Source organism: Amborella trichopoda, chromosome 7 (assembly GCF_054954075.1).
Source record: "Amborella trichopoda isolate Santa Cruz 75 chromosome 7, AtrichopodaSantaCruz75HAP2 v2.0, whole genome shotgun sequence".
NCBI lineage: Eukaryota > Viridiplantae > Streptophyta > Magnoliopsida > Amborellales > Amborellaceae > Amborella > Amborella trichopoda.
In genome coordinates this window covers 27,204,174-27,217,232 of record NC_142342.1, presented here as the reverse complement: position 1 = coordinate 27,217,232, position 13,059 = coordinate 27,204,174, and the positions used below count along the sequence as shown (strand labels likewise).

The 13,059-nt window shown below is 35.7% G+C and overlaps 1 protein-coding gene across 1 annotated transcript; it reads left to right on the top strand.

Moving 5' to 3' along the window:
* The first annotated feature begins 7,373 nt into the window (after positions 1 to 7,373).
* LOC18432819 (uncharacterized) lies at positions 7,374 to 9,680 on the top strand. The gene is made up of 3 exons (XM_006842920.4): positions 7,374 to 7,552; positions 8,839 to 8,920; positions 9,306 to 9,680. Exons 1-3 carry the CDS (start codon positions 7,388 to 7,390, stop codon positions 9,437 to 9,439), a joined length of 381 nt encoding a protein of 126 aa, XP_006842983.3. The 5' UTR covers positions 7,374 to 7,387; the 3' UTR covers positions 9,440 to 9,680.
* The last annotated feature ends 3,379 nt before the right edge of the window (positions 9,681 to 13,059 follow it).

Genomic DNA, 13,059 nt, shown 5'->3' with positions numbered 1-13,059 from the left:
GGTGACACGAGGTCCCAACCATATAGGTCTGAAACAAAAGAAAAAATCATAGGAAGAAAAATGAAAAATTAGGACTATATTGGTGAAGGTCTCTAGCCTAGTTCAAAATAAAAAATAAGTTCTATGATTTACCAAGACTAGATGTCTTAGGGTAGATGATAAGTCATTTCTGAAAAGAGAAAAGAAAGAAAAAAAATAAAGAAAGTGCACTCCCAAGATCATCTTAGGGAGACATTTGCCCTAGCCTTGAAGTAGGGGCAATTTGGTTATTTTTTATATTATTTATGGGTCATAGCATCATGTGATGGAGTCTCCCCTACAAGGATTTTCACATACAAAATCATAGCAGGAAGCCTATTTCACAAGATGAAAAAAATAACAAACACGCTCAAAATTCTCCAAACATTAAAGAACATGAATTCAGCGTGAGAAATAATCATAATGTAGTCTTGGAAGGAAAAAATCAGTCAATTACGACAGAAAAAGCAAATTATGAAAATGCCTACTTGCATGACCCTATAAGTCGTGACGAAAACGACACCCTAATCAAGGAAGTGCAAATGGATAGTTTCATACATCAAGATCAGACATACATACTCAAAATGTTAAAATGAACAACTTTTATGGTCAGTGCATGGCTAAAAGAGGCAAAAAGGTTCATTGAAACATGCTATCAAATACTTGATATGCAAGTTTTCATAAGAGTTTATATTCAGAATGAACAAGTTTCATACAATGAATGCCCAAGATCTAAGTTTTCCTACACATGATGACTAACAACCCAGGGAAATACATTTAAAAAAAAAAAAAGGGAACAAAAATGATTAGAAAAGCATTAGAAAGTAAGAAGACGCGTACCTGGGGCACTCCATTCGAGTGCGAGACATGTGGGTCTCCAACCTGCCATTCCTCTAGATCCGCCATTGCAAAGAGCAGATTTAAAGAAAAGAAGGCTCAAAGAATCCGATCTATGGGAAAAAGGCGAAAGGTGTACCTAAAAATGATCTCTAAGGTCAAGGAGAAATAGGGTCACTTTTTCAAAATTTTCAAAGGGATGAGAGAAGAAGAGAAAATTTTGAAATGGGGGGAAGCCCACCTACCACATGCTTAAAAAGCCCCAAAAGACACGCCTTACACGCTGCATGTTGAGTGTGTCGCTGTGTGTTGAGTGTGTCTGTACATGTACGGACAAAAACAAAAAAAATAAGAGGGGAGGGGGGATAAAGGGAAAAAGCAGAAAAACTTAAAAAATAAAGGGAAAAATCAGAAAAAACTTAAAAAATAAAGAAAAATGTAGGGTGGTGGATTCAATACCCACTGAAAAAAGAAAAGATCAAAAATAAGAAGAAGAAGGGTCCCAGAAAAATAGGTTACGGGAAAAATTATCCCAAGACTGGGGGAAAAATGAGAATAATAGATCAGACACTCAAAAGAGAGTGCAATCTCTTTCTAAAGAAGCCCACAGTAGTCAGAGCAAGTCCTCCATTGTGACCAACACATCAAAGGTTCTCATATATCTTTTCGTTGGTCATTTTCGAAGTCACAGAACTCCGAGGTGAGGCGAGCTGAAATGGCTCACCAAATCTAGTTGAAGATGTCTCTCCCATGTGACATAAAACAATGGGGAATTCCGTCGAAGGACGTCCAACTCATACGATGTGAAACAATTGGGAAAATGTCAATCAAAGCATCAAACTCGTGCGACGTAAAAGAGCCGAGATAGAAAGATATCTAACCCATATGACGATAAATAGACTGAGTACAAGATATTAATTCAATGTCAAACCCATGCAACGCAAAGGAGTTAGGGTAAGTAAATGAACGTCCATCACTGCATGACATAAAACTACTTAGAGGGCTCCTTGGTTGCACAAGCACCAACATCAAGTTTTTCAAAATTCTAACCTATCTTCAAAATTTCCCCTACATGTTTGTGAAGTTTTCAAAAACCTTAATTTATTTGGTTAAAAAGTAGCCCGAAACTCTATATCTGTTTCAAAATCCTAACAGTCTTCAAAACATTCTAAAATATTTTAAAAAATGAAAGAGTTTCAAGGAGGCATGGATATGATGTTTCTACCTCCACCAAATCTCGAATTGCCGTGCTTGCAAACCCTTAAGAAAGAAAAACCAACCCATACGTTCCCAAAAATGAACATGTGATCCTAATAATTAAAATCAAAGATGAATAAGATGTTCAAGTAACCAGGAATTCATCATTCCATCAATTATTCTAAACCAAAATTTCATTCGATTAGTTATTCAAACCCCAAGAAAAAGGTCTAACATCAATGATGACTACACTAGTGTCCCAGGTGGCACTCGGGTGATTGAAACAAAGAGTGCCATCGACTCAAAATAGCATGGTTCTTGTTGACTGTCACTTGGACCCCAATTGTCGGATACCCCTCAACCCCACTGACTAAAAGATAGAAATGCCAGTTGGATGTCTTAGAGATCAAAAGCATCCACCGGCATACAGCCGACCTAAAGGGTTTGGTTATTCAAAAGAATGATCCATGAGAAAAATTTTCCTTCTCATCTTGTTTCAGGTGTCTACTTCTTCGCCATTCACTTAGTGCCCTAGATGAATGCCAAAGAGGGGCAACTGTAAACACCTCTTTGAAATTTGGCTAAGGGAATTCCTAAAAACCTTGATTTTGAGTCCAAAAGACCATAGAAACCTTGATAGATCATAGACAACCTAGACCTAGTAGAATTGTCTCAAACCTACCCAAATACTATCCTAAACCGTAGTAGACCTTGAGAGCTTTCCAACTATCAAAGAATCACTGGAATCAGACCTAAGGAACAAAAAATATAGGCCTCGAAAATATCAAGCCTAAAATGACCAAAATATCCCTATAAATGAATCTGATGCGACCCCCGCGAGGCGTTACGGGTCATGCGAGCCGTAGGAGGCTTCGTGCATCACATTAGTCATGCTGTCGATTGGGCTGAAGTGCGGCCCGATTTGTTAAGTTTTTTCATTTTAGCTTCAAAAAATTTCAGAAAAATTACGAAAAAGACCCCTAATTCTTACCCTAATTGAGTTAGGAGATTAGGTTGAACAAGTTCAACCCTAACCCTAGCTCAAAGCTATAAATACACTCATCAAAATAGACCAAAAACATATTAGAAAATCTGAAGAACATTAGAAAATAGGAAAAAATCCAAAAATTAGAAAAAAATACTCAAAAATAGGAAAAAGCCTTAGGAAATTCCTAGAGAATTAGGAAAACTACCGAAAAATCCCAAAAAAAACCACAAATCCCAAAAATCGGATTTTTCCTTAGAAGAACTCCAAAACTTTAGAAAACCAAGGAAATCCTCTTCCAAGCCCAAGAAGCCTAGGTAAACCAAAATCCCGATCTTTTCCCCCTGCCTTAGGAACCCTAAATTTAGTGAAAGACATATTGGTCTACCAATTTCAGCAAGCGTAAGACATCCAAAAAAGGAGATGGTAGCACAAATCAGAAGATCGGCTTGATCCAAACATGAAAGTCCGAGTTCTGGGTCCTTAGAAGGTAAGTGTCACTTTCCCAATTTAATTTAGTTTATTTTGTGTTATTTCTTAGTTCGTAACATTTCAAAATGTTTTTAAAGCAATTTACATAGATTTGGAAGCTGACACTACTAGTGGACATGGGAAAGAATCGGATCTGAATAGATCCATGCCGTTTCTGTGCCCATAATTCAAGCGACCCCACTTTGTCTATTTTTCATTAAATGTTTTTGCAAATATTTGAGTTGATCTCATCCTAGAGATCGATGCAGATTGGAGCGTAAATAGGGAGTTCTAAAATGGAGATTTGGTTGTGCATGAGCTATCCATTGGCTAATATTATTAAGCTCAATTTTGATAGTAGTTATATGGTAATTCTGGCCTTACTATTGGTATTGTGATTAGAGACTATGTGGGAAAATTCTAGTTTCTTTCTGGGGTCCTTGTGGTTTAAGTACAACTAATAATATGAATATTTTTGGGATCTTACAAAGGTTGCAATAATAGAAGCTGAACAATTAGGGTCAATGGTTATATGTGATCTGCTAAATGCTACAAAATGGTATAAGAATGAATCCCTTGGAAGTTGTTATAGGTTTGAGATCTAGGATATGCGCGATAGATGGGGTCTCCCTTTGTGCAGGTTTATATGAGGAGCTTACAAGCTCACCAAATTGGAGCACCTTGATAATTAATAAAAACATTGTCTCTCTTTGATTTTACTTTCTTTCTTGTTTTGCTTATATGAGTATCTAATGACATTCTCGTAACCTTATTAAAAAAAGAAATCCATTAACGGGTTGTCCATAGAAAGAAGCTGGCCACCATTGCAAAATGGTGACGCAAATGCTATAACATAGAGCATAAAAGACCCTATGCATTTTGAAATCCGACTGATTGAAATGTATTACAACTTTTAAGAATTGTATTTTGGATTTTGTACCCGATCAATTACACAAGACCAGCCAACTGAATTCACATGCAATGGTCAATAATGAATGTGATTTTCTTATATAAAAAGTAAGTAGTCTTCTCATATACATTTCCTTTCAACATAAGTAAATTTATCGAAAAAATTGGTGACTATTAGGGGTGGCAATGGGCCCGACTAGACTCAAAACCCGATAGATATGCTCGACTCATACTTGTAGTCATAGGGTATATGTTGGCAATCATGTGTCTTTAGGTACAAGTTAGGTATTCATATTGTCACAATATTAATAATATTACAATATTATTGGTAAAAAAAAAAAAAGAAGCTCATAGTCATAGGATATATGATGGCAAAAAAAAAAAAAAAAAAAAAAAAAAAAGTCATAATCAAAATGTGGCAATGGATCTAACCAGACTCAGGACCCAACAAGTCTAGGTACGGATCCAAATTTTGAACTCTAAAGCTATTCAAGTCCGGCCCATTGCCACCCCTAATGACTAAAGTCGTTCAAAGTCGTTGAATCTCGGTCAAAGATAGCTAGGGAAATGTAGCATAAAGTGAGGTTTACCATGCTCAAAGTTCTTGGTTTTATTATTTGTAGTGTCAAGCAGGACTACATCATGATTCAAAAGTACAAATGAAAATTGTCTGAGTCAACTTTCTCTACGCGCTCACTATAATAAAACGTGTGGGGGTATGTCATTCCTTACGAGTTGTGTCAGGCGCGTCACATGCTTATGTTTACTGTTTCTTATTGAATAAGATACTTCATGTTCTTGTCACTGCTTCTTTTCTAACTGTTCTATATAGTCACCACTAAAAGCATCATTCGATTCTAGAATCGAATAACAAGATTTTGAGTTTCAAAATTAATTTATTTTGTAACAAATTATTTAGATCGTTTAGTTTTTAATATTTTCATGTGTTCATAGATCTATTTGATTTGAACTGTTTTTAAAATTTAAAATTCTATGATTAGAGATGAAAATAATCGGGCCACCCTAAAACTTTTGATACCAAAATTACATTTATAATAAAATTTAAAGGTGTGCCTTCATTCGATTGTTTAAAGTCGCAACTTCAAACCACTCCCTATACTGACCCAAAACATCAACTTTGCCTTATCGCTTCGTTTCCTGGGTGTGATGATGATAAAAACAAGGGCAAAGTTTTACTTATTTCAAAAGGTGTTTTTTATGTAAGGCGTGAAAATAAGGTAAACATATGGTTCTAGTGTCGAAAATATTTATTATAGGTTGAAAATTTATTTCTACTCTTACAAAATTTTAAGCTAAAAAATTGGTCTAAATTGAATATAATACATAATAACTTGAAAATCTTGATCCAGGCAAGGTCAGACCTATTAGATTAATAATAATAATAATGATGATGATGATGATAATAATAATGATGATAATAATAATGATAATGATAATGATAATGATAATGATAATGATAATGATAATGATAATGATAATAATAATAATAATAGTAATAGTAATAATAATAATAATAATAATAAAGAGAAGAATATAAATGTTTTTTAAAAAGACACGGTTAGCCCTAGATATATAGGCTTGACAATAAATATATGTTTTAAATATAATTTCATCCTAATTTTTAGAGACTGCAAAATCGTTAACATGGAGATCATGAATATGAAAAAAAAAAAAAATTTAACTAGAAATAACAATTATTGGACTATTAATTATAGTTATTTTTAGATGGACCACCTATTTGCATCCATTTTTTAAGATGGATGCGTTATACCTCTAGACTGCATATTGTAGAAATGTGGTCCAGTCCGTATGAAACAATTGTTCTTTTGAAAACCGGTGTGGTTTGTATAGAGCGGAGGCTCTAAACAATCAAAGTAGAGCGCACCTTTAAATAGTATCGAGAAATGCAGGTTCAATACTTAAAATCATTGTGATAGCTGCAAAATATATTTTTATCTCTAATTATTAAATTCAAAGCTTTAAAAATAGTGTAGATCGAGTAGATCTATGAAAACTTAAAAATTGACGGTCCAAAATGCATTTCAAGATGCATTAGTTCCAAAACTCGAAATCCATTTTTTTCTCTTGTTCATGAATCTTGATGTCAAGATGATCAATTTGAGGATATCTGGGCATCAAAATAACTTCTTCTAATAAAATTTTAGAGGTGCGCTCTAATTTGATTGTTTAGAGCCTTGGCTATATATAATTTTTTTCCTTTGAAAAATATTTGAGGGCGGTAGCGCTCGGGAAGGAAGCTTAGGCAGCAAGAAAGCTTCCTTTTCAAAGATATCACAAAGGGCAGGCTCTAGGTTTTGCATCTTGAATTTTAATTGAATTAGAATTACAATTATAAGGAGATGAATATACATATTTTTGAAAAATATATGAGGGTAGTAACGCAGGAAGAAAGCTTAGGCAGCAAGAAAGCTTCTTTTTTCAAAGGGATGCGGTTTCAATGGAGTTGAGGTTCTAAACAATCAAAGTACACCGTACTTTCAAATAGTATCAACAAATGTGGTTTCAAAGATCGGAAATCTTTGTGACAGCCTTAAAATATATTATTATTTTTAATTATAAAAATTTAAAGCTTTCAAAATAGTATAGGTTGAGCAAATCTATAAAAACTTGAAAATATTAAAAATTGACGGTCTATAACTGTATTATAAGATGCATTATTTATAAAACTTGAAATTCATTTTTTTCTCATATCCATGCTTCTTGATGAAGAGATGATCAATTTTAAAATATTTGAACTTTAAAAAGCTTATTCCGAAATTTTTGATGTGGGCTCTAATTTATTGTTTAGTTAGAGCCTTGGCACAATATAAACTTTTTCCTTTTCAAAGGCATCACAAAAAGCAGCTCTAGCTTCTACATCTTGAATTTTAATAATAACACCCAACTTTACAAATGACACCAACGTTGTACAGGGTGTGTCTACCAAAAATGTGTAGTTTTCATAACCAAAGCCCCTCTATAAATACTTTACTACTCTACAATTCTTGCTCAACAAGTTTGCTGAGCTACAAATCTGAAAGCATTATTGGCCTTATCAACTTCGTTATATATAAATTGCCGATTTGTTTGTTGCGAATCTTGGTCATGGCTCAGGTGAGGTTTCCTTTGATTATTTAATTTACTTTTAATTTTTTTTTTTTATCGATTTCAGCAGTTTCCTTGATCCCTTTTTTTTTTCGTCTTGATTTGAGTTGTATTGGATCAGGTGAAGGTTTAGTAATCCTTTCATTTTCAATTCTAAGATTCTTCTCTGGGGCAATTTATGGTCCAAGAAAAAGGAAATTGCATATTTCTCTTGGGCAGTTTTTCTTTTTAATTGCAAAATTTTCCATGAAATCAGGTCTGCATTTTAGTAATGATGAAACAGGTATTTTTCTCTATTTTGAATTCCCCAGAAAGATTTTCCTTAGCCATTTTCTTGATGGCTGCATCGTTCAAATTTAAATTCCTTACTGTTATGAATCTGAGTTTCATGACCTGTTTGATGTAAACATAGCATGAATTGCTGTAAATTTTGCCAGAGGAGCAGCATATTATAAAAAAAATATTGACTTTGTTTTACTGTTTTTTATTTTTTTAATTTGGGTCCCATTTGTAGTGAATACTAACAAAAAGTTTATATAAAGTTGCAACCTTAAAATGTAGAAGTAAATATGCACATCAAGAATCCATGGAAGAAAGGTGTTTTGATGTTGAAAAAGCCTCTAATTTATATTTTTCTTTTTTGGATATTTCTAAGATATCTCCAGCTTGAAATCAATTTTTTTTAATCCATATTTTACATATGTTTTTCCATCTTATTTAGACTTCTAATATTAGTATTAGTTTAGTTTAATTTACTATTTATCTAATTTTTTTTCTTCTGGCTCGTTCAAAAAAATCGGGTGGCATGCGTTTTTCGATTCACCTAGCATGTCTGTGATGGTTCTGTCGCGGACATACTACATTTGTAGCGGTTAAAAAATTATACGGGACCGCAACAGACGACGCTTCATCCGCTGCATCCGTTGCAGGTCCATTCAATAAACCACCATAGATATAGCAAGTCCCCGGCAGGGACAAAACATTTCAGCTTGTTTAGGTTTTTCCTTTATTATTATATATATTTATTTATTTATTTTTTACCCTATATACTACTCGGATTTGGACTCCGTAGGTTGGACTCGGCCGACTTCCTTGGCTTGGGCGCGGCCTGAGTCCTGACCTGGAGCCGAGTTACAGGACTGTGGCCATTCGTCCGACTGCCTTGGCTTGGGCAGGGCCCGAGTCCCGAGCTGGAGCGAGTTACAGGACTTTGGCCGACATTATTTAGTTTTTTTGTGCCGCACTATGTGGTTTAGAGAATGAAAACTTTATTTTTATTGTGTTGTTATGAACAGAAGAAATTGATAGTGAGAGTGTTCGCCATGACTGATGAGGCAACAAAGCAAAAAGCTATGGGGACTGTAGCCGAATTATATGGTAATTTTTAATCGCAATTTTGGTTTTCATTTTCTCATTTTCCTAAAATAAAATGATGATAATATATCACTCTATGCAACACTTGTTATATTTAATATTTGATTGGGACTGGCTGAGTTATTCGCAAGGCTGAGTATCCCCGAGATGTGTGACAATTCTGGGTATTAAAAAGTCAAAAACTGAAAAATTTTAAAAATTTTGTAATTTTTTTTTTTATAGCCCTGTGCTGGACACATGGCTTCTTAGGGGACGTGTTCCCTAATGGAGGCCGATCTTCGGTACACTTCAACAAGTGACCAAACGTACTATTAATTATTTTTTAATTTCATATTTAAATTTTCACCATAAAATAGTTATATTGATTTGTTTTTTTTTTTACCTGCAGGGATTGATTCCATTGTTGTGGACTTAAAGGAGCAGAAAATTACAGTTGTGGGCGAAATGGACCCTGTCGCTCTCACAAAGAAGCTGCGTAAATTGGGCTCTGCGGAAATAATTACATATGGGCCTGCAAAATAAGAGGAAATGAATGAATGAAAGAACAGAGAATATTGACGCCCCAAATATCTCGAGATAAAGTTATTGAAAATAATCATTTTACTTCTAGAGTACAGTTTCATGGGATTCATTTTACTTATAGAGAATGATTCCATGGAATTGGTCTTTGAGTTGAGTTAATAGGCAGCGAATCGCTCTCACCCTGTGTAAGTTGTTCTCTTTGTTAATCAATTTTGAAGGAATAGTGAGATTTTGGTTTTTATTTTTTTATTGCTACCATAGCATCGCACCAGGTGGTTTCCATGTGTACCAGGGGACCTGGGTAATTTTCTTAGGATTACTTATGGTCCTAGTTCCAAGAGGTTTTCGCTAGTCCCAGCAGCGGGGAGCTGGGCGGGCCAGCTGTGGCCTTAGCGTGGCCCTATTCCGCTGAGGGCCGGTCTAGGTAAAATGAAAAGAAATCAATGCATAAAAAATGGAAATATAAGAGCTGGGTCTATCCTGGCTCAGGTTCACGGGCCACGTTTGTCGCCAAAGCCCTTGTTTTTTACACTGATCTGGGGCCCCCGGCTCATTTTCACCTCTAGTTTTGGCAATAGTAACACTACGCGCTTGTTTGATTGAGCGAGTGTTCTTCAAAAGACAAATGTTGGTCCACTCTACCGCGTTTGAAGCTCAAATTGGTAAAATTTGCTTCCTCAAAACCCACGGAATCAAAACTTTCCAAACAACATTTCTCTACTGTCTTTCTTTGCCGGACAAAAGACAGTGGAGAAAAGACTCCATGTTTTACCTGGCCTCGTCATGCGAACTTCATTGTCCTCGTCTTCGCCCCACTTCATTTTTCTCATACATAAGTCCTGTTTGTTACATCCCAACCTGAGTATCTACAACCAGCCCGGTAGATCTCTCGCTCTTTGCTCACTCTCTTTCGCTCACTGGGAGAGAACCCTCTCTTTCTCCCTTTCTCTATGCTAGAGAGACCCTTGTAACAAGTCAGAAGAAAGACTGAGAAGGGTGGGGTCCGGTAGAGGCAAACCCTTGGAATATAAATGTCCAAGGGTATTCCCCCTTCTTTGTCACTAAACCTCCAACCCGGCTCTTATTTTTCACTCCAAACCTCTCTCTTTCCGAATTTTCAATTTCACATTTTTTTGTATTTTTTTTTGTTTTTTTAAAAGATTATTTATAAAGATGTCATTTATTTTTTGTACTTGGAGGTCACAATCATTTTCCTTCATTAGATGTCAAATTGAATGGCTTGGAATAAATCATGAAGTCCGAAAAATTTTTATGGTATTTTTTGCATATTTCTTTGGCACTCTTACAATAACCCATTTTGAACTGTAAGAGACAAGTATGATATCGACTTCAATGTACATAAGATAAATAGTCTTTTTGTAGATAATCCATTTTTCTATTGCATGGACTTGTTGGCCCTCATTTTATTTTATTTTATTTTATTTTTTATTTTTTATTTTTTTTTAACTTCACAACCACGTTTTGTTATGCCAACAAAAAGGTGGCGCATATGATGGTGCATTTGATCTGGTTTGATTGTTCCCAATATTCATACCATTATAGGTGTAACCAGACCCCCTCTTTCTCTCTCCTCTCTCTCTCTCTACATCTTGTTGGGCAATTGCCATGGTTAGGAAGCACCAATGTGAGCTCCTCTGAAACCATATGTTGAAATGAAAATCGTGTACAGCTAGTTGTAACCGTGTACAACTAGCTACTCAAATATGATACACAGATTATACATGGACCCAAATTCATATTTTAGGTACTAAATGTGAAGATTATCTTCAAGACATTTAAGAGATATTTGGAGAATCCGTTTCTATTTTATTGTAATCTTGTATCTTCTATTTAATATTGGGTGAATGAAATAATGGACACAATTGAATAGCCTTTCAACAGTAGATGTAAGTCCAAGAGATGGAGCCACGTAAAAGCTGTGTCCAAGAGGTCGAGCCACGTATCAAAGCATTGATCAGTTTTCAGATCTTTCTACAAAAACTGCAACTGCTATCTTCTTCTCTCCTTCTCCAGCAGTGTGTGGCGTTTGTTGCAGTCGCGTGTGGCCTTTGGTTGCGGCAGCGTGTGGCCCTTTGTTGTAGCAGCGTGTGGCCCTTCGTTGTAGCAATGGGTGGTCCTTTGCAATAGTTTGCATTAGCGTGTGGCCCTTTGTGGCAGTTTGGTTACAGCAGTTTGCAACAACATGTGGCCCTTTGCTACAGTTTGCAGCAGCGTGTGGCCCTTGCAGCAGTTTGCAGCAGCGTTTGCAACAACTTGTGGTCCTTTGCAACACTTCCGTTTGCAACAGTGTGTGGTTTTTACTTGGCTACAGGCAGCAAGGCAATATAGAAGCTACGTGAATTCTTAGGTAGCTGCATAGGTGTTTGCTGTCTACAGTCATGACCCACGCAATCGTTCTTGAAACTTTGTCGTTTACTTGGCTACAGGCAGCAAGGCAATATAGAAGCTATGTGAATTCTTAGGTAGCTGCATAGGTGTTTGCTGTCTACAGTCTTGACCCACGCAATCGTTCTTGAAACTAGGTAATCTTTACCTTAAATTAAGTAATCTCTAAGCCTTTTCATCTAAATGGGGATCAAAATTCTGATTCGGACATTGTAATGCATGAGGGGCAACAACCCAAATCTGAAAACTACTCGCATGTTTCTTAACGGAACCAATTATGAAACTTGGTCTAGAGATGCAACCATGTATCTCGACAGCAAATGTAAGTTAGGTTTTGTAAATGGGAAAAGAGCAGCCCCAAAACCCGATGATCCTACTTATGAAGAGTGGGAGTCTGGGGATGACCTCATCAGGTTGTGGCTTATAAACTCAATGGAACCACGATGGGATGTATTTCTAGCCTATTGTTGAAGATTTATGGAGGTCTCTTAAAGAGATTTATGGAGAAAGAAAAAATGCAACTAGGATTTTTCAACTCAAGCAAGATATATATCAATTTAAACAATAAAGAAAGCCATTTAGTGAGTACATTAAAATGCTTAGAGGATGTGGGATAAGTTGTCCCAATATACTCCACCAATAATTGTTGATATATATAGCAGAATAGGAGAAGTGGAACACCGTAAAACTTTTGCTATGTTGGTAAACCTTGCTCCTGAGTATGAAGCCATTAAAAGTCAAATCTTAGTGGCTTCTGAAATTTCCTTCCTATACTTCTGCTCACCTATCCCCTACTAATTGTCATACTTGGGTTGTTCATACTGGAGCTACAGATCATATGACTGGCCATTGTGAATGACTCGAAGGGTTTGAAGATGTCTTCAAGGAATCATGTGTCATTGGGCAAGAACTATAGTACCAGTTTGTAGAGTAGGAAATATAAATTTTTTTTTCTAAGGATAAGCCATTTGAAATTTTATATAGTCCTTCTTTCCCTTCAAATATTTTATCAGTTAGTCAAATCACAAAAACCTTTAATTGCTTGCCTATTTTTTCTGCTAACAGTGTTTTCTTTTAGGATCGGGTATCTTGGAAGAAAATTAGTGAGGACAACCAATCAAATAGGTTGTACCTATTGCATCAAACCTTAAAAAAAAAAGCAAGAATTTTACAAGAAAAGTGCAATCCGAGGATAGTACATGGCATTGCAGATT